The 22,726-nt window shown below is 43.9% G+C and overlaps 1 protein-coding gene across 1 annotated transcript in view; it reads right to left on the minus strand.

Annotated features, from left to right (window-relative positions):
• Positions 1–22,726, minus strand: part of LOC124718885 (aminopeptidase Ey-like) — a 209,084-nt gene that overhangs the window by 38,097 nt on the left and 148,261 nt on the right. The window contains exons 11-13 of the mRNA XM_047244525.1: positions 18,204–18,409; positions 14,686–14,853; positions 1,940–2,083 (exon numbers count right to left, since the gene is read on the minus strand). Of these exons, the coding sequence (XP_047100481.1) occupies positions 1,940–2,083; positions 14,686–14,853; positions 18,204–18,409 (518 nt within the window). The remainder of the gene's footprint in view (positions 1–1,939; positions 2,084–14,685; positions 14,854–18,203; positions 18,410–22,726) is intronic.

Consider the following 22,726-nt stretch of genomic DNA (forward strand, 5'->3'; position numbering starts at 1 on the left):
ACACATTCGTCAGTGAGTTCTTTGTTATCTCCTTTGTTTCTTCCAACATAAATTTAACAGTATCGCATAGAGTCAGGAGTCGTGTTGGGCCTGGAAGGTGGGGCCTCACTGCAGGTGCAGCTCAGTTGTAACGCAACTTCAAGGTGCCTGTTAACTAGCGTAGATGTCACCACACTGGAGGAAAGAAGGCTTTACTGCTTTATGCAATGAAGTCTTTCACGTCCAGTTCTCTTGGTTGCTGGTGATCTTGAGCGATGTATGATCACGCTCGATGAAGCTCTTTTGTTCCTGACATATCATCCAGAGCTACATTAGACATATTTGGTGGTGTTCCTAGATGCACTGAGTCTTACTGGCTGATGGGTCCGCCATCTGAGAGGAGTATAAATACCCTGAAAAGAAGCGTGATCGCCAGAAGTCATTCAGCTAACCACCTAGTGAAGTATTCTGAAAGAATATGACGAACTGTTATCTGGGGCTGTATTGAGAAGCCATCGAAATACAGGGTGTTACAGAAAGGTACGGCCAAACTTTCAGGAAACATTCCTCACACACAAATAAAGAAAAGGTGTTATGTGGGCATGTGTCCGGAAACGCTTAATTTCCATGTTAGAGCTCATTTTAGTTTCGTCAGTATGTACTGTACTTCCTCGATTCACCGCCAGTTGGCCCAATTGAAGGAAGGTAATGTTGACTTCGGTGCTTGTGTTGACATGCGACTCATTGCTCTACAGTGCTAGCATTGCTGGTGATGTCTTGATTGGGCGCCATGTTCTTCCACCTACGCTCAATGGAGCACGTTGTCGTGATTTCATACGGGATACTCTACCTGTGCTGCTAGAACATGTGCCTTTACAAGTACGACACAACATGTGGTTCATGCACGATGGAGCTCCTGCACATTTCAGTCGAAGTGTTCGTATGCTTCTCAACAACAGATTCGGTGACCGATGGATTGGTAGAGACGGACCAATTCCGTGGCCTCCACGCTCTCCTGACCTCAACCCTCTTGACTTTCATTTATGGGGGCATTTGAAAGCTCTTGTCTACGCAACCCCGGTACCAAATGTAGAGATTCTTCGTGCTCATATTGTGGACGGCTGTGATACAATTCGCCATTCTCCAGGGCTGCATCAGCGCATCAGGGATTCCGTGCGACGGATGGTGGATGCATGTATCCTCGCTAACGGAGGACATTTTGAACATTTCCTGTAACAAAGTGTTTGAAGTCACGCTGGTACGTTCTGTTGCTGTGTGTTTCCATTCCATGATTAATGTGATTTGAAGAGAATGAGCTCTAACATGGAAAGTAAGGATTTCTGGACACATGTCCACATAACATATTTTCTTTCTTTGTATGTGAGGAATGTTTCTTGAAAGTTTGGCCGTACCTTTTTGCAACACCCTGTAGAGCCTGGAACACTCACCAGCAATCATTATTGCACGAAACAATGCAGAAAGGCAAGGGGAGTTTTTGTATGTCAGTTATTCTAACAAAATCCAGTACCTGAAGCGGACTTTTGACACAATCGGGACTTGCAGCAGGCCTTACAATGTATTTCCACTCACTGCTATCCGACAGTCAAGCGTGCAACCTAGCAAATGCAGACGAACCTCAGAACATGTGAGACTCCCTTTAGGATAGAGGCGACTGAGTGGGTGACACGTAGCGAGCAGCTGTAGTCGAGACAGCGTAAGAAGATCCCTGACGGCCCTGCTGCCAACTTTGAGGCAAAGCGGTAATGGCTGCAGGCAGAAACAGTGACAACACTGAGGCGTCGGCATAGGAGCGTTTACAAAACAGCTTTACATTACCGGTTGAGGTAGAAGCACGAACCTGCCGCGGCCAGCCCACTGCAACTGTCGGGGATTGACTTACGCCGATCAGACTATAGCTCTGGCTGCATTAGTCTACTGTAGGCTTCTCTAGGCTACTCACAACTGGTGCAGCTGAGTGATGTTCCTGTAGAAGAACTCCTCAGCGATGTGGAAACCGTACTCGTTCTGCGCCACGCCGGAGAAAACGGTCGCACTGTCCTGCGGCCGGATGCTGTAGCCCTCCAGAACGGACCACTCCAACAACCTGCCGGCACACGGTGGACAACTTTCAGAAACTCGAGCCGAGCACAAGAAATCCGACACAATAGCCTGGCAGCCACAGAGTAAACTTTTAAACTTAACCTAAATTTTCAAGTTTAGTGCAGACAGGCATCTCCTGTAGAGAAGTGTGTAATTGTGGTGCGCATACTGTAAGACCTTCGGTACACACACTATCAGATTATTTGACTTGTCGCTCTAAGAAAGTAGGGGAATGTCAGCAATATGTCTCGTGGTCTTATCGTGGCGTGTTTATCTTCTGCCGTTAGGTCAGAAACGCCACTTGCACGCTTAGAGTAGCAGATTGACGGTGACCAACTTCAAACAGAACTTGATCAATTTTCACACACATTTATTAAAATAATAACAATCATGAACCTTACTTAACTTGATTCTGGATGCTATTTGCAATTGACAATCTGAAGTTCCTTTGGTCTAGGTACGTTAATCTTATTCTCACATATATCTCTGATACTTGACAAAGTGTCTATTCATTTACCTTCATGGCTATGTACAGGAATATGGTAATCTTATTAGGTGCAGACTGAAACTTGACTACAGACTAATGCAGACTAATGCAGACTGATGCAGACTAATGCAGACTGACTAATCAGAGGTCTGTACACTCGTTATAATAGGTCGCGCATTCAGGTGTCACTGCGCGAGTGTGATCCGCGAGGAGAAAAGGTTCTACGTTCGCAGCAATCTCATTGGCTGCATTACATATTAATACACGGATCGGCGGAAGCAGAATTTGGTCCGTCTCTAAGGCAGCGCCATCTCCTAGTGCGGAGGCGGACGAGCGCTGCGCCTGCGCTGTTGTGCTTAGCGGGGCGTGCTCTAGTGGGAAAGTTGTGTACACGCTGACTACGCGGAACAATGTACACAACAGTAATGTACTGCAGACTACATTGAGGTGACAAAAATCGTGGGACACCTCGTAGCATCGTGTCGGACCTCTGTCTGACTGGCTCGTAGGGCACGGACTCGACGAGCTATCGGAGTCCCTGGCAGAAGCACTGAGCCATGCTGCCTCTGCAGCCGCCCATAACAGCGAAGGCCTTGCCGCTGGAGGATCCTCTGCACGAAGTGACCCCTCAATTGTGTTCCGTGTTGGGCAGTCTGGGTGGACAAATCATTTGTTCAAATTGTCCAGAGTATTCTTCAAAGCAATCGCGCACAATTGTAACCCACATTGTCATCCGCAAAAATTTCACGTCGTTTGGGAACATGAAGTTCACCGATGACTGCAAATGGTCCCAAAATTGCCGAACATAATGATTTACAGTCAATGATCGATTCAGGTGGACCAGACGACACAGTCCATTCCATTCCATTTGAACATAGTACCATACCTTGCAAATAAGTTTACTGAACTCGGTTACTGACACTAAGGTTCTAGGCTTATGGGTACAAGATAATTTAAAATGGGACTGTTATGTAAAAGAACTTGAGGAAAAAACTTTCAAAAGCTTGTTATGCTCTGCGTGTGTTAAATGAAAGTGCAAGCAAGTCAACAGTTCTTCAGGCGTATTATGCATACTTCCATGCACTACTTCGATACGGGCTAATCTTCTGGGGAAATTAAGCCACCAGTATAAAGATCTTTAGGATGCAGAAAAGAGCAACCAGGGCTATCTGAAACCTAAGAAAACTGGGAACATGTAGACCACATTTCATCCAGATAAAAATAACGACCCTACCGAGTCTTTACATATGTGAGTGTATCCTGTTCGCAAGTGAGTATCTTTTAAACAAAACTGGACATCATCAACAAAATAAGCATATAAACAGTGACAACACAAGAAACACAAATAATATCCACACGTCACAGTGTAGAACAGCACTGTACCAAAAAAGTGTATCACAGATAACAGTTCAGCTATATAACAGCCAACCCAGTGATTTAAAATCGCAGCAACATAAAATTTTTTTTAAACATAACCTTAAGTCATTTCTAGTGGAAAAATGTTTTCACTCTGTAAAAGAATTTTTAAATTACAAAAAATAGCCTTGTAAACAATGATTAAATTCAAATTGCTATATTTGTCACTTGTAATTTATGATTTCAATGTACTGTTTAAGTATGTAATGAATCAAATGGACAAATAATTAAATGAAATGAACACAACCCACACCATTATGGAGCCAACAACCAGCACGTGCCTTGTTGATGACTTTCGCCCCTACCTTCACGGGGTCTGCACTGTACTTGAACCGTACCATCAGGTCTTACCGACTGAAATCCGGACTCATCTGAGAAGGCTGCTGTTCCGCAGTGTCTACAGTCCAACCGATATGGTCACGAGTCCAGGAGAGTCGCTGAAGGCAATATTGTACTACTAGTAGACGCATTCACATCCATCGTCTGCTGCCGCAGCCCATCAACGCCAAACTTCGTCGCACTGTCCTAACTTATACGTTCGTCGTACGTCCTAAACAGATTTCTGCGGTTATTTCACGCAGCGTTGCTTGTCTGTTTGCACTGACGATTGCACCCAAACACCGCTGCTCTCGGTCGTTAAGTGAAGCCCGTGCCATTGCGTTGTCTGTGGAGATAATGCCTAAAATTTGATATTCTCGGAACACTCTTGACACTGTGGATCATGGGATACTGAATTCACGATTTCCGAAATGCGTCTAGCTCCAACTACCATTCTTCGTTCAAAGTCTATTAGTTCCCGCCATGCGACCACAACCACGTCGAAAACCTTTCCATGTGAATCATCTGAGTACAAAAGCCATCTCCGCCAACGCACTGTGCTTTTACACCTTGTGTATGCGATTGGCTACTACCGCCACCTGCGTGTGTGTGTATCGCTGTCCCTTAACTTTTGGACCTCAGTGTAGTTCACCTCTTGATACAGTGTAGCACGTCATTCAAAACTACTGAGTACAGTAATCTTAGATAACCATTGTCAGTGCTTTAATTTTGTAGTTTGGATGTTACTCGAGTTCGCTACTACCACTATAATTAAAAAAGGAAACTATTAAGCTGTCAAAATATTATTATTGAATGTAACAATATTATGAGAAGGAAAGTTGCTACTCACCGTATAGCGGAGATGCTGAGTCACAAATATGCACAAGAAAAAGACTTTCACATTTAAAGCTTTCGGCCATTAGCCTTCGTCAGCAATAAACACATACGCGCGCACACACACACACACACACACACACACACACACACACACACACACACACACGCACGCAAACGCAACTAACACAGACGACTCAAGGCCAATGGCTAAAAGCTTTAATTGTGAAAGTCTTTTTGTTGAGCCTACCTGCGACTCAGCGTCTCTGCTATATGGTGAGTAGCAACTTCTTTCTCATAATATTGTTACATTCCATCCTGGATTTTCCATTGTTCGATTATTGAATGTAAAACTGTTTTTGGAGCTTCTTGAAGATTACATGACAGCATGAAATTATCTTAAAATATCCACGATTTACTGACCATATAACTGGCTACAATAATTTATTCAACACTTCTTGTACATTTTATGAGAATATTACGAATTATAATCATCACGTAATTGAAGTATGAGAGCACAGTGAAAAGTAATTCCTCCGAATTTTTTATTCTGTTCTCTGTGTCGGTCCCGTGTGTACCTCATGTTACTCGCCGGACTTACTCGCTTCGCTGAGGCACGCTACAACCGTCTGCCGCTAGAGCGGCGTGCAGCATCGCGCTGCGCCACATAAATATGTCGGTATGTGAGGAACTCCGTGATGTAATCGAGTTTAGAAGCTCAGGAAACGTGCCTCCATTTCAGATTCATAGAAGAATGAAAGCTGTGTACGGTGATAATTGTATCTACATTAGTAATGTGCGACGTTGGCTTGTTTTTTGCCTGTAATGAAGAAAACGGTGGTGCCAACGTCATCGTGTCTGACAGCTTAGAATGTTTCCAAAACTTGAAGAATACCTTCCAGGACTTTCATAGTTATGAAGTGGTGTAAGCAGAGTTAAGGCTGTTGCTCCATCAACAAAGTTAGATATTCTGCAGTGACGGTAATAAATCGTTCGGAGAAATGTGCTCGTCGCTAGGGTGACGATGTTGAGAAATAAATATGTGGACACGAAGAATAAAGATGCATAATGTAAATCAAGTTTGTTTTATTTGAAACTCTTACAGTTTTCACAAAGGAAATTCGGAGTCATTACTTTTTCGCATACCCTCTTACAACTAAGATTATTTAAAAGTAATTGTTACCTGCACATAATTTGTCAAATTTCATACTGAAAATGTTCTTGATCTAAAACAGTGATCTTACCAAGCATTTTCCTCTGTTACTTGAATTATTGTGCTGTCTTTGACTTGTTGTAAAATGGTATTTTTTAGTTACAAGTTTAATTTAGTAGGTATTAAAACAACGATACGTAATATGGTGATTGTTGAATGTTAATTATACTTATTTGGCAGAGCCCGTCAGCTCAGTCTGGATTCATTTTCAGCTGAAGTCTCATCTTAGCAAGTTGTAATTGAAACTGTTACAAATTCGTCAGCGTGCAGTCTTCACAATGAAAACTGTTACAATCCGGTGCGAGTGAAAGAATAAGAGGGAGAACATGTTCGCAAAAAAGTGTCTACTTATTTGTTCTGAAGTTCGAACCCAATCAAAAATCAGATTAACTCCCACAGTTAAGTACTGATATCATTTTAGGAGCAATTTTAACTCTACATTACCATTTTGTAGTATCAGGTTTTCGTGATGTCCATCAGCTTTTTCCGGTCAAATCACCTGAAAACCATATTTCTAATCCCTTGTGAAACTTCAACTGATATATACGTAAGTTTGACCAACCATCAGATAGCAGTATTAGCAGGGGCAGTCATAACGCCTAAAATATCCCCTCTCACCTCTCAGCACCACACTGAAGCTTATAGGAACACTGTGCACACGTTTAACTCGAAGAAAATTGTGACTGCAATCAATATTTTTCATGTTATAGTGTATTATTAATGTTAAATTATTTATTAGCTAGACAAACAAAAATCAAGTTGCTTTTATTTAAAAAAAATTCTTTTTATAATACTTTGGTTAAGAAATATCTAAAAGATTGTCTTCTAAAATTTAGCTGGGCGAGATTTACCATGGCGGTGAAGCGCCTATGACGGACATCAATCACTTGTTGTTGACAGCCACAAAAGAAGCCCTGCATCACTTTTTTGAATATGTCTTATTTATAGGTAACTCAGCTCGAGAGAGGCGGTCTTGTAAATCTGTATTCTTTCGCCAAATGTCCTTTACCAGGTGATGGTACAATGAAGAGGGGCGGGGGAACAAGGCTAATGGACGTTCTTGACAGATTAAAACTGTGTGCCGGACCGAGACTCGAACTCGGGACCTTTGCCTTTCGCGGGCAAGTGCTCTACCAACTAAGCTACCCAAGCACGACTCACGCCCCATACTCACAGCTTTACTTCTACCAGTACCTCGTCTCCTACCTTACAAACTTTACAGAAGCTCTCCTGCGAACCTTGCAGAACTAGCACTCCTGAAAGCAAGGATATTGCAGAGACATGCCTTAGCCACATTCAAACATCCCCTACGCTGTGGGTAAGCCATGTCTCTGCAATATCCTTTCTTTCAGGAGTGCTAGTTCTGCAAGGTTTGCAGGAGAGCTTCTGTAAAGTTTGGAAGGTAGGAGACGAGGTACTGGCAGAAGTAAAGATGTGAGTACGGGGCGTGAGTCGTGCTTGGGTAGCTCAGTTGGTAGAGCACTTGCCCGCGAAAGCCAAAGGTCGAGTTCGAGTCTCGGTCCAGCACACAGTTTTAATCTGCCAGGAAGTTTCATATCAGCGCACACTCCGCTGCAGAGTGAAAATCTCATTCAAGGCTAATGGACGTCACCACCCCGTTTCCTCCCATTTCGGAGAGAATATTCTATTGTAATACAGTTATATGTGGGGGTGGACAAAAGTCGGGAAATATCACAAACACACCATCAAGCCTAAAATGGCGCAGGAAAGCCGCTGGCTTTCAAAATATCTTCCAGACGCCGCGAAATGGATAAATACAGGTCCTGTATGGTTTTCAAGGTCATCTACCTGCAAAACTGTGGCGAGTTCAGGTAACGATGGTGGAATGGCCAGAGATTACGCACCCTTCTCTCCAGAGTAGACTACAAAGCAATCAAACACCGCCCGAACAGGCTTCGGAGGCCCAACGGTAGCGAGCGGCCGCCACGTCATTCTGAGCCCTATGGCGTCACCAGATGTGGATACCGAGGGGCATCTGGTCTCAGTTGTCAGTTTTCGCCGCTACGTAGCAATCGAGCATGTCGTCAGTTGGCTTTACGAGGGCCGAGTGCACCCCACTTGCCAACAGCACTCGGCAGGCCCGGACGGTGACCCATGCGAGTATTAGCCGAGTCCGACAGCGCTTAACTTTGGTGATCTGACAGGAACCGGTATTGCCACTGTGGCGAGGCTGTTGGCATAAAGTGGACTACAAACGCTCAACAATTTCGAGATGCGGTAGCTCTTCCTTGTGCTCCTGGACGGTGCGAGCTGTGTGCCCTGTCATCTTGAAACGTAGTATCACCACTGGAGAGTAAACGCTGTACCGTGAATGGAACTGACCGACCAAAACAGTCTTATAATCCTTGGCAGTAATGCGACCTTCCACAGTATGCTACATCATGGCTGCCTAAATCGTCGTCGATCCCCCACTATCTTTCACTTTCGTTTCGCAAACTCGGCCGGAAGTTGGAAACATTGCGAAACAACACACATCCGACCAAATGCTCTTTAGTCCAGGTTATAAGGCATCACCCACGTTTCCCTGTTAGGGGCTTTTGCATCAGTGATGGATGTGTATTATTAATGTTAAATTATTTATTAACTAGACAAACAAAAATAAATTTGTTGTGAATCTTCAGGTTCTGGCGGCGCAAAGACTGTTCCATTAAGTTTCGGGTGTGCAGCCGCAAGAAATCTCCTTCTTCTTCTAATATTTCGGCTGTATAACGTTCAGCCATCTTCAGAGTGGGCCGCAAGACTGCCGCTCCAGTTTTTTTTTTTTTTTTTCTTTATTGAATTTCAATTCCCCCCAAAGGGGGCGGGCTGGCAGCAGCTTAGGACGCTGCTCTGCAGCCTACAGATTTTCTGACAAAGAGCAGGAGAATAAATAATAATAAAAAACAGGCGATAAAATCGGGGACTTAGTGAGTAACAAGGTGAAAAGAAAATGGGGAAATTAAAACAAGCAACAGAGGGATGATGAAGCGAATAAAAATACAGACGGAGCAGACAGGGAAAACAATAGACAGTTAAAAAAACACGGCGACAGTCTGGAGTCTGTTCGCAAAGTATATAAAATTCACACCCAGCGACAGCATGGTTTCTGTTCGCAACACAACACTGAATAGGCACTAGAACACAGCACGAAAAAGTCGGCAAAGGTGACACCACAGTCGAGAGCAGGTGGGGGGAAACTGGACAGGAGATGGGAAAACCAAAAGGGTGGAAAGGAGAGTAAAAGCGAAGGGGGGGGGGGGGGGACCGGGAAAGGAGCTGATGGAGGATGACGACCCATAAGAGGGGTAGGGGGCAGACGCGACAGGCAGGGGGGTAGGCAGAGGAGGGGAATACAAAAGGACTGGGGGGGAGAAGGGAGGTAGGGAGCCGCTCCAGTGCTCGCTTCGTCCCTTTATACTGTTGTACCGCGCGACTGCGCTTGCGGCCACAGATGGAAATGCGCCAGAGACGTTGGTCGGCGGCAGAGACGTGCATAATGCGCGAGTTGTATCTATGACTCCGCAGTTGATCTGTGTCGGCATATCGATATATCATTGCGAGCTGCACTGTGACGGCGTCTTTGCAAGTTTATTACAGCGAGTGCCGGATTCCATGATTTATCAAGTTTGAAACCACTATCTCTATTTATTAGATTCGTCGTCAAGCGAATTTCAATTGCCTCCTTCACTATCGAGTCGCAAAAGGAAGATGTAGTTGCCAAAATTTCGACGTTGTCATACAATATACTGTGACCATTATCAATACAGTGCTCTGCCACTGCCGACTTGCTAGGTTGTAGAAGTCGTTGTGTACCTCCGGTGTTCTGTACATCTTTCTTGGACAGTACGAGTTGTTTGTCCGATAAAGGCCACATTCACATGGAATTTTGTAAACTCCAGATTTTCGGAGCAGCAAATCATCTTTGACGGAGCCCACGAGTGCAGCTGTCTTGGGTGGAGGACGAAAAATCACTTTCACTTAGTGTCTGCCGAGAATGCGTCCTATTCTTCTGAGAGGCTACCCACAGGCAGAAAGGCCATCGATTTAAAGGTTTCTTCATCTTCTTCTGCTTTCCTTGTGGCCTCTATCGGTTTCATTTTCAGTCCCCTCTGTATTTGTTGTGGAGAGTGCCTATTGTCTTCAAACACTCTTTGTAAGTGGGAAAGTTCATCTTGCAGACTGGTTTCGTCAGAAATTATATGCGCTCTGTGAGTGGTTCGGCGCAGAGAGGATGGCACTTTGGGACATGAAGTGTATAGGAAGCCGACGCACACCGATCTGTATTTACGTGCAAATAGCCGCCACCATTCTGCCCAGACAATGAGTGTTCTCCGAACTTTGACTCACAGAGCGCATATTATTTCTGACGAAACCAGTCTGCAAGATGAACTTTCCCACTTACAAAGAGTGTTTGAAGACATGTTTGATTCTGTAGTAGATCCAAGATAGCAGAAGTTATCTACGACTTGCAGAGTAGTGCCATCTTGTGTGATATTCGGCTTTGTGTTAGCACCCTCAACCATAATTACGATCTTACTGCTGTTTACACCCACCGAGAATAGATGACATGCGTGACTAAATCTTGATACGAGCTCTTGCAGCTCTTCTGCGGAGTTCGCAACATTTGCAGTATCATCAGCACACAGGAGTTCACGAGCGACTGTCTCGTAGCGGTTTGTCTTACTCTTCAGAAGGCTGACACTGAAAAGCCTTACATCTTTCCTGGTATGCAGATGTACTCCAACATTGCAATTCTCGAAAGCCACTTGGAGCAGACCCGAGAGGAAAATTCCAAAAAGTGTAGGTGCCAACACACAGCCTTGTCTTACGCCACAGTTCATACTGAATGGTTTAGATGTACTGCCATCGAAGACTACAGAGCCACGCATATTGTGGTGAAAAGATCTTATTAAACTCGCACTTAAAAGTCTAAAGCTAGGCAAGATAACTTACCAGCAGAAATCATCAAACTTGACTGCGTTTTGTCGATATTGTATCAAATCCTACTGCAGTGCTGGGAAGAAGGCCCAGTACCTCAAGACATGCGAGATACAAATACAGTAACAATCTATAAGGGAAAAGGCGACAGAGTTAATTGTAACAACTATAGAGGAATATCTCTCTTGAGCATTGCTGGAAAGGCGTATACAAGGATAATCCTGAAGAGAGTGGAAACCGTGGCTGCTCGGATCTACCCTGTCACAGTGTGGATTTCGAACTGGCAGATGGACAAGTGACAGGATATTCACCTCATGCCAACTATAAGAGAAGTGCCGCGAACACAGAGTGCCATTATATGTGGCTTCTGTTGACCTCAACAAAGCCATTGACACCATCAGTAGGGGGGGGAGAGACACTACAGCATATTGGAAAAAATTGGATGTCCCCCAACGTTTCTGTCTTTAATAAGATTAAACTGATAGTTCGGTAATTTTCTCAACTCTCAGCACTTGCTTTCTTTGGAACTGGGATTAGTATATTCCTATTGAAGTCTGAGGGTATTTCGCCTGTCTGACTCATCTTGCTCAGCAGATGGTGTGTAGGACTACTAACTCCCATATGTATGTTGCAAAAAAAAATCTTGGTAAGTGGTCAGCATGTAAGTATGTAAAATGACTCACTCTACATCTTTATGATTGATCGATTCAATGATTTGTGGAACATAAAATTTACTAACTATCTAACTTCGTGTCTTTGTAGTTTTCTGACCTAATGGGGTCTTGGGATGCTTATCATCATTAAAGACTTCAGGGGCATCGCTGAAAATAGGGCACTGGCAGTGTCTCGTTCATTATTTTGAGTTGTTCCAAGCACACAGCAAGACCGTACAGACGAAGACCGCACTGCAGTTCCTTCTCTAAATCCTCGCACGAGCGAAAAAATGACTGTCATCGAAATAAGTCTCCAAGGAATAGAAAAGCAACTGAAATCACTCAATGGAGGAAATTCCACTGGACCTGACGGGATACCAATTCGATTCTACACAGAGTACGCGAAAGAACTTGCCCCCCTTCTAACAGCCGTGTACCGCAAGTCTCTAGAGGAACGGAAGGTTCCAAATGATTGGAAAAGAGTACAGTTTTCAAGAAGGGTTGTCGAGCAGATGCGCAAAACTATTGGCCTGTATCTCTGACATCGATCTGTTGTAGAATTTTAGAACATGTTTTTTGCTCGCGTATCGTGTCATTTCTAGAAATCCAGAATCTACTCTGTAGGAATCAACATGGATTCCGGAAACAGCGATCGCGTGAGACTCAACTCGCTTAATTTGTTCATGAGACCCAGAAAATATTAGATACAGGCACCCAGGTAGATGCCATTTTCCTTGACTTCCGGAAGGCGTTCGATACAGTTCCGCACTGTCGCCTGATAAACAAAGTAAGAGCCTACGGAATATCAGACCAGCTGTGTGGCTGGATTGAAGAGTTTTTAGCAAACAGAACACAGCATGTTGTTATCAATGGAGAGACGTCTGCAGAGAAAGTAATCTCTGGCGTGCCACAGGGGAGAGTTATGGGACCATTGCTTTTGACAATATACGGGGTGATCAAAAAGTCAATACAAATTTGAAAACTTAATAAACCGCGGAATGACGTAGATAGAGAGGTAAAAATTGACACACATGCTTGGAATGACATGGGGTTTTATTAGAACCAAAGAAAAGAACAATGTTCACAAAATGTCCGACAGAGGCGCTGGACAGCAAAACTGCTACCGTGAGGGGTGAGAGGTACGCCGATATGTTACAGAATCGCATCATCCCCAGCCTGGTTGATAAACACCTGCTGGAACGTACGAAGTTTATGCAGGATGGCACTCCACCCCATATTGCTAGACGCATGAAAGATCTCTTGCGCGTGTTGTTTGGTGATGATTGTGTGCTCAGCCGCCACTTTCGTCATGCTTGGCCTCCAACTTCCCCCGACCTCAGTGCGTGCGATTATTCGCTTTGGGGTTACCTGAAGTCGCAAGTGTATCATGATCGACTGACATCTCTAGGGATGTTCAAAGACAACATCCGACGCCAATGCCTCACCATAACTCCGGACATGCTTTACAGTGCTGTTCACAACATTATTCCTCGACTACATCTATTGCTGAGGAATGATGGTGGACATATTGAGCATTTCCTGTAAAGAACATCATCTTTGTTTCGTCTTACTTTGTTATGCTAATTATTGATATTCTGATCAGATGAAGCGCCATCTGCCGGACATTTCTTGAACGTTTGTATTTTTTTGGTTCTAATAAAACCCCACGTCATTCCAAGCATGTGTGTCAATTTGTACCTCTGTATTTACATTATGCCATGGTTTATTCAGTTTTCAAATTTATAATGACTTTGTGATCACACGGTATATAAATGTATAAATGACCTAGTAGATAGTGTCGGGAGTTCCATGCGGCTTTTCGCGGATGATGCTGTAGTATAGAGAGAAGTTGCAGCATTAGAAAATTACAGCGAAATGCAAGAAGATCTGCAGCGGATAGGCACTTGCTGCAGGGAGTGGCAACTGTCCCTTAACATAGACAAATGTAATGTATTGCGAATACATAGAAAGAAGGATACTTTATTGTATGATTGTATGATAGCGGAACAAACAATGGTAGCAGTTACTTCTGTAAAATATCTGGGAGTGTGCGTGGGGAACGATTTGAAGTGGAATGATCATATAAAATTAATTGTTGGTAAGGCGGGTGCCAGGTTGAGATTCATTGGGAGAGTCCTTAGAAAATGTAGTCCATCAACAAAGGAGGTGGCTTACAGAACACTCGTTCGACCTATACTTGAGTATTGCTCATCAGTGTTGGATCCGTACTAGGTCGGGTTGACGGAGGAGATAGAGAAGATCCAAAGAAGAGCGGCGCGTTGCTTCACAGGGTGATTTGGGAAGCGTGATAGCGTTACGGAGATGTTTAGCAAACTCAAGTGGCAGACTCTGCAAGAGAGGCGCTCTGCGTCGCGGTGTAGCTTGCTCGCCAGGTTTCGGCAGGGTGCGTTTCTGGATGAGGTATCGAATATATTGCTTCCCCCTACTTATACCTCCCGAGGAGATCACGAATGTAAAATTAGAGAGATTCGAGCGCGGACGGAGGCTTTCCGGCAGTCGTTCTTCCCGCGAACCGTACGCGACTGGAACAGGAAAGGGAGGTAATGAAAGTGCACTCCGCCACACACCGTTGGGTGGCTTGTGGAGTATAAATGTAGATGTAGACATCAGTTCGATCACCGGGCAAGAGAAACACAACGCCGAGTGAGGCAGTCGGAGAGGCGAGCGCCGGTGGGCGTCCAGTGGGGTGGGTGGGTGGCTAGCCGGCTGGCGGCTGACTGACTGACCTCTGCAGCAGCCAGGGCTCGCGGGCGCAGGTGAGCGCCTGCAGCAGCTGGACGCGCTCCGAGGCCACGTTGGAGGCGAGGTAGCGCTCCCAGGCGAACCGCCAGCGCGCCTCGCCGCCGTGCCTCAGCGCCGTGCACACCACCTCGTACTGCAGGCCCGCCGGCACCCTGCGGGCAAAGTGGTGACGTGTTCTCACCTGCCGCCTGCTACTCTCACACTACACTGTGGGGCGTCAGACGGCCCGACTCGGAGCAGGAGACACACCACAGGACATTTCAATTTCCACTGTCCATACACTTACAAATTAAGAAAAAAAAATGGTGCAAATGGCTCTGAGCACTATGGGACTCAACATCTGTGGTCATCAGTCTCCTAGAACTTAGAACTACTTAAACCTAACTAACCTAAGGACATCACACACATCCATACCCGAGGCAGGATTCGAACCTGCGACCGTAGCAGTCGCGCGGTTCCGGACTGAGCGCCTAGAACCGACAAGTTAAGTCATAAAACTATGTCAGCATGACTAGCAAGGATTCAGGATTCACACTCATAGCAGTGCAAGTTGAAAAACAAAACAGTTTTTTTTCAGATGTGAAATTACGTCATTTTTTCACTTACCATTGGCTGCATTTGTTGCTATATGTACACTTTTCTTCGTAAATAAGAGAGACTCTTCGATGAATTTTCCACAACATACAAACCGTACTTACAGACGTATCAAACTCTAGAATTTATCCAATTTATGAAAAAAATGAATGAGCCGTTAGACTTTAAACTTCAAAACTCAAATTTCATAATAGTTAATTATCTCAATTTTTACCATAGTTTTTAATACATTTGGAAAATTCTAGAGTTTACCTACATACATTTGGGGAGCAAAATAACTGATGATGCTCGAAGTAGAGAGGATATAAAATGTAGACTGGCAATGGGAAGGAAAGCGTTTCTGAAGAAGAGAAATTTTTTAACATCGAGTATAGATTTAAGTGTCATGATCTCGTTACTCAAAGTATTTGTATGGAGTGTAGCCATGTATGGAAGTGAAACATAGACGATAAATAGTTTAGACAAGAAGAGAATAGAAGCTTTCGAAATGTGGTGCTACAGAAGAATGCTGAAGATTAGGTGGGTAGATCACATAACTAATGAGGAGGTACTGTATAGAATTGGGGAGAAGAGGAGTTTGTGGCACAACTTGACTAGAAGAAGGGACCGGTTGGTAGGACATGTTCTGAGGCATCAAGGGATCACCAATTTAGTATTGGAGGGCAGCGTGGAGGGTAAAAATCGCAGAGGGAGACCAAGAGATGAATACACTAAACATATTCAGAAGGATGTAGGTTCCAGTAGGTACTGGGAGATGAAGAAGCTTGCTCAGGATAGAGTAGCATGGAGAGCTGCATCAAACCAGTCTCTGGGCTGAAGACCGCAACAACAACAACAACAACAACCTACATACACTTTCTTCGAAGTGGAAGTTTACAGTAAGCTTGATGGAAAATTGGGTCATAGAAAACATAATTAACCAATCTGTACTGACAGGCACCTCCATGGCTCCTCCCAATATCATCCTACACACAAGTAATCCACCCTGCACACTTTAACCGAGAGGGCTCTCAGGATCGGTGGACGTCTGAAGGGTGAACTACAAAACCTCAAGTCCATTTTTTGTGCCAACGGTTATGGAATGAAAGTAACACATAAAACTATGCCAAGAAACAACGAAGGCAATAGAGGGTAGCGAAAGGAAGCACAAAACATCGTTCTATTACGATAAGTTCAAGGTGTCACTGAACCGGTTGCCAAATTCTCCATCGAGCGGGCAGCAACGCAATAAAAGATGTTCTTCGCACAACGAAAGACACACTTGACAAACTGCATGCTGCTGCTGAAGTTGACGAAATCAGTTTGGTTTGTATGTTGTGCAAAATTCGTCGAAGAATCTCTCTTAGTTATGAAGGAAAGTGTACGTATCGCAACAAATGCAGCCAATAGTAAGTAAAAAAATGATGAAGTTTCACATGTAAAAAAATTATTTTCTTATGTTTCTGAACATTCACTTCTACGAGTTTGAATCCTGAACCCTTCGTGGTCATGCTGACAAATATTTATGAATTTACTTGTTAAGGGCGGTAGGACGTCAAACGGGCCGACTTGGAGCAAGAGAAGCACCACAGGACATTTTAATTTACACTGTCTATACTTTTACAAATAAATTCATAAAACTTTGTCAGCATGACCAGGAAGGATTGAGAATTCACACTCATAGAAGTGGAAGTTCGAAAACATAACGAAACAATTTTTTTTACATGTGAAATTTCATCATTTTTTTCACTTACTAATGGCTGCATTTGTTGCTATTGGTACACTTTTCTTCATAAGTAAGAGAGATTCTTCGATGAATTTTGCACAGCATTCAAACCGTACTTAACGGTGTATGAAACTCTAGGATTTTCAAAATCTATTAAAAACTGTGGTAAAAATTGGGGTAATTAACTATAAAATTTGTGGTTTTTCTAAACATGAAGTTTAAAATATAACACCTCATTCCTTTTTTCATAAATTAAATAAATTCCAGAGTTTCATACGCCTGTAAGTATGGTACGTATGCTGCGCAAAATTCATCGAAGAATCTCTCTTGCTTGTGAACAAAAGTGTACCTATAGCAACAAATGCAGCCATTAGCAAGTGAAAAAGATGATGAAATTTGACACGTAAAAAAAATTATTTCGTTATGTTTTCGAACTTCCACTGCTATGAGTGTGAACCCTGAATCCTTCCTGGTCATGTTGACAAATACTTATAAATTTACTTGTTAAAGTATAGACACGGAAATTAAAATGTCCTGTGGTGCCTCTTCTGCCCCAAGCCGGCTCGTTTGACGTCCCACCGCTGTTAAAGAAGAGCACGATACACTGCACCGCGATGTTTGTATTATTATTATTTACTGCGACTACATTCTACATTTTTCACTATTTAACATTCTATGAAAGAATTATGAATGAACACAGAACCGTGACGAAGGCGATTTACAACAGTGGCTCAAATATTCGAGACATTTTAATACTCATAATGCAGCGCCACACTCTGAAGAATTGGTTTCGGTCCGTACGAGTAATGAGGTACGTTAACCCACGTCAGTTTTCTGTCAAGGGTTAGTCCTAAGTAAAAGTTTATTCGTAAGCACCTGTGGGGTTTCAGAAAGCAGCCGCACAGAGAAATATCAGACGTCAGCGTACAGTGCATCTCTCCCAGTTTCGATCTGTAGCATACACTGTGACGTGGGTGCAGAAAGCCCCGCTAGGGGGCAAGTGTGCCAGAACGTGCAGAGGAATCGACCATTCCGTATTGCCACATCAAAACAGTGAGCGTCTCCAGATCTCTAAAGCGGGCAGGTGTCACCGTGGCTTTCTGAACAGCACACGGCACACTCGTACCGATGCCCGTATGGAGAATCTGTAATGGGAGTGTGGGAGAGATGTTCCGTCCACTGACGTGTGTCACTGATACTGACGGGTTCTCCCGGTCAGGGTCCGGCTGTCGCATCCAGTCGGCGAACAGCTTGGTGGCCTGCTGGACGCAGTCGGCCACGCCCAGCCGGCACGCCCACGACACCATCAGCCTGCGGTGCAGGAACCCTTCCAGGTCGTCCGACGCCAGCGGCCGCTGCAGGTCCACCCACGTCTTCATCGGCTCCGCCATCAGCTGCGTCACGAACATCTGCCGGCACACCGCGAGCTCTCGTAGAATTCGAAACGACACCGGCAGGCGCAAGGATGGTGTCACCCGCCCACAAATTAGATTTAGATTAGATTAGTTTTTCGTTCCATAGATCCGTGCTGAGGAGATCCTCGTGGATGTGGAACATGTCAATTTTTAAAGCTGAAATAACAATACTAATAGTATGAATAAATACAATACATTATTTGTTTCTATTAAAAAATTCGTTAACGGAGTAGAAGGAGTTGGCCACTAGTAAGTCTTTCAGGCTCCTCTTAAACGATCTTCATTTGTAACTAAATTTTTTATGTTTTCTGGAAAATTATTGAAGATGAGTGTTCCCGAGAAGTGGACTCCTTTTTGCACTAAAGTAAGTGCTTTTAAGTCCTTGTGCAGATCATTTTTGTTCCTGGTATCGTATGTATGAACTGAGCTGTTTGTTGGAAAAAGAGATATATTATTTGGGACAAATTTCATTAAGGAGTAAATATACTGAGCGGCAGTAGTTAGTATACCCAGTTCTTTGAAGAGGTTTCTGCAGGTGGTCCGTGTATTTACTCCACAAATAATACGTATTACACGCTTTTGGACTCTGAAAACTTTTGTTTGACTTGAAGAGTTACCCCAAAATATTATACCATATGGCATTATGGAACAAAAGTAGGCAACGTATGCAAGCTTTTTCATTTTTATGTTGCCTATGTCTGCTAACACTCGAATTGCAAATACACATTTGTTAAGGCATTTCTGCAGTTCTGTGGTGTGCTCCTCCCAACTGAATTTATTATCAAGTTGTAATCCCAGGAATTTAAGACTGTCACCCTCTTCTATCTGCTCTTCTTCATGTCAGTGAGTTGGCTTTAAACCATTTATTAATATCCATGAAAATATCATTAGCAGATCTTTCTAGAACTACACTCAACATACTATTTATTGCAATACTTGTGTCATCTGCAAACACAATGAACTCTGCTTCTGGCAGTGTAACTGATGAGAGATCATTAATGTACACAAGAAAAAGCAATGGCCCTAAGACAGATCCTTGTGGGACACCACATGTAATTTCTTCCCAATCTGATGATGACTGATGACTTAATTCACTAGTCCCTTGCACGAGCACACTTTGTTTCCTGTTAGCGAGGTATGACTTGAACCATTTTGCAGCACTGCCCGTGACACCATAGAATTTTAATTTATTTAAAAGGATGTTGTGGTTCACACAATCGAATGCCTTTGACAAATCACAGAAAATACCTGCTGCTTGTAATCTGTTATTTAATGAATTAAGTACATTTTCACTGTAGGTGTAAATAGCCTTCTCCGTATCAGAGCCCTTCAGAAATCCAAACTGTGTTCTTGATAATATGTTATTTGTGGTCAGATGGTTGAGAAGCTGCCTGTACATTACTTCTTCTAAAATTTTTGAGTATGCTGGCAAAAGTGAAATCGGTCTGTAGTTTGATGGGACTTGTGTGTGTAGGTTTGGTAGCTGTACTTTCCCTGACTGAACAGGTTCTAAATAGCTAAGTAACTGGTCCCGTTGCTAACAAGTTCTTCATTTTTTTAGACCGTAGCTACGACGGATGTTCCATATTGATTTGCACTTCATTTTATTCCCATAATTCGTAGTGTGCCATTTTACTCACCATTACAATTGCAAGTACTTTGGTCTAACGGTAGGTGGCATAGAAATCACTATCAGTGTTATCCTTGCACAGTACTCTCCTTTCCCCGGCTGATGTCACTATGTGAGCAGAAAACGTGGAGTGTGGCCATCAAGGGCAGTGCTGGAACGCAGTTTCTGTGAGGTGACGGTGCAAACACTTCCGACAGTCACAAGCGCTTGGCACAATCACGACGATTGCTCCTGCAACACGACAGTGCTCGCCCCGTACAAGTAGGGCAAAGATGGCTCCCATTCTGGTACTGCCACACCCACTGTATTCTCTCGAGTTGGCCCCTTACCATTATTACCTATTCAGGGCTATGAAGAAGCCTCTCTGGAGAAATCACTTTTCAGATGTCCAGGAATTGTTAGCGGCTGTTCTGTAGTGGCAGCTATACACTACCTGTTAGACGCGATTCGTATCCCACGTACTTACTAAAAATGGGACAACATACCACAGACACTTGTGAACGTGGAGAAATCGGCAACTTATACCACATCGTCTGGGAGTGTACCACTAGACGAGACGTTCCAGATCAGGGCAGGTATGGCTTTGGTGACGCAACTGTCTGCAGTGTAATTAGGTACGAGGAACTGTGGCATAAGGTGAACGGCTAAAGTATCAGCCTATAACCATCAAACGTAAGTGGCTGGGAGACAAGCGAGAAGAGGTCATACAGCGTGACAGCGAGACATACAGTGGCAGAACGTCCACTTCCAGAAGCAGTCAGGAGAGGGTGATCGAGAAGGATTTCCTGTGATCCTGAGTGCCATCTCGCAATCTGTACAGCTCGAGTGGCAAAGCAGCACTGCCCTGTGGATTATGAGTTCTGCCTCAGTGCGCCAGGGCTAACCGGCTAACCATCTAGGCAAATGAGAAATGTAGGTCAGTTCTGATACCGAATAGAGTAGTGTAGTGAAGTGTCGTGTAGTGTAGTGTAATGATGTGTAGTGTAGTGTACTGTTGTAAAGCAATGGGTAGTAGAATTACAAATTACAAAATTTGCAATCCAGCGATGCAGCCTAGTACAATACAACAATAGCATCTGCCGTCTGGTTCTGGGTGAGCACATACATGTGTGCAAAAAAGTGAAACGGTAGTATGCAGAATTCTTGTCTTTCTCTTAAAAATTATCATTTTTCCATTTTTTTTAATGTAGGAATTTTATGTAGGTTAATCCCCCTAAAACCATAATCCGTAGTTGAAATCATTTTAAAATACACTACTGCCCATTAAAATTGCTACACCACGAAGATGATGTGCTACAGACGCAAAATTTATCCGACAACAAGAATATGCTGAGATATGCAAATGATTAGCTTTTCATAGCATTCACACAAGGCTGGCGCCGGTGGCGACACCTACAACGTGCTGACACGAGGAAAGTTTCCAACCGATTTCTCATACATAAACAGCAGTTGGCCGGTGTTGCCTGGTGAAACATTGTTGTGATGCCGCGTGTAAGGAGAATAAATGCGACGTTTCCGACTTTGATAAAGGTCGGATTGTAGCCTATCGCGATTGCCGTTTATCGTATCCCGACATTGCTGCTCGCGTTGGTCGACATCCAATGACTGTTAGCAGAATACGGAATCGGTGGGTTCAGGAGGATAATACGGCCTTGTATCACTAGCAGTCAAGATGACAGGTATCTTATGCACATGGCTGTAACGGATCGTGCAACCACGTCAGGATCCATGTTGGTCGCATTGACGGCACTTTGAACAATGGACGTTACATTTCAGATGTGTTACGACCCGTGGCTCTACCCTTCATTCGATCCTTGGGAAACCCTACATTTCAGCAGGATAATGCACGACCTCATGTTGCAGGTCCTGTACGGCCCTTTCTGGATACAGAAACCGTTCGACTGGTGCCTGGCAAACATATTCTCCAGACCTCTCATCAATTGAAAACGTCTTGTCAATGGTAGCCGAGCAACTGGCTCGTCACAATACGCCAGTCACTGCTCTTGATTAACTGTGGTATCGTGTTGAAGTTGCGCGGGCAGCTGTACCTGTATACGCCATCCAAGCTCTGTCTGACTCAATGCCCAGGCGTATCAAGGCCGTTATGACGGCCAGAGGTGGTTGTTCTGGGCACTGTTTTCTCAGGATCTATGCACCCAAATTGCGTGAAAATGTAATCACATGTCAGTTCTAGTATAATATATTTGTCCAATGAATACCCGTTTATCATCTGCATTTCTTCTTGGTGCAGCAATTTTAATGGCCAGTAGTGTACTATGTGCTATATTTGGTTTGTACTTCTATCTAGATCACATACTAAAAGGAAATAGCTAATAAATGAATAAATAAATGGCCTGTGGTTAATCAAAGGACTCCAGAAAAGTAGTTTGAGGGGCCTACAGAAGTTACAGGGGCCAAACCGGGACAGTGCGCCGCGTTATCCTCGGCTGTCCTTATGGTTGCACTCTGTGCAAGTGGTGCTGAACTTTGAACCCAACATCTGAGTCATGTGATGGGTGGCAAAAGACGGAGCTTCTGCCATTACATGCTATTCCAAGCTTTCAGTTACGGGTTTTTTCCTTTGATACCTGAAACCAAGCAGTGATTGTAACAATTCAGTGAACTGTTGTATTTGTATACATGTTGAAAGACGTGCACTTCATTCACCATTCTGTGCTCGC

The sequence above is a fragment of the Schistocerca piceifrons genome, chromosome 10, assembly GCF_021461385.2.
Source record: "Schistocerca piceifrons isolate TAMUIC-IGC-003096 chromosome 10, iqSchPice1.1, whole genome shotgun sequence".
Lineage (NCBI taxonomy): Eukaryota > Metazoa > Arthropoda > Insecta > Orthoptera > Acrididae > Schistocerca > Schistocerca piceifrons.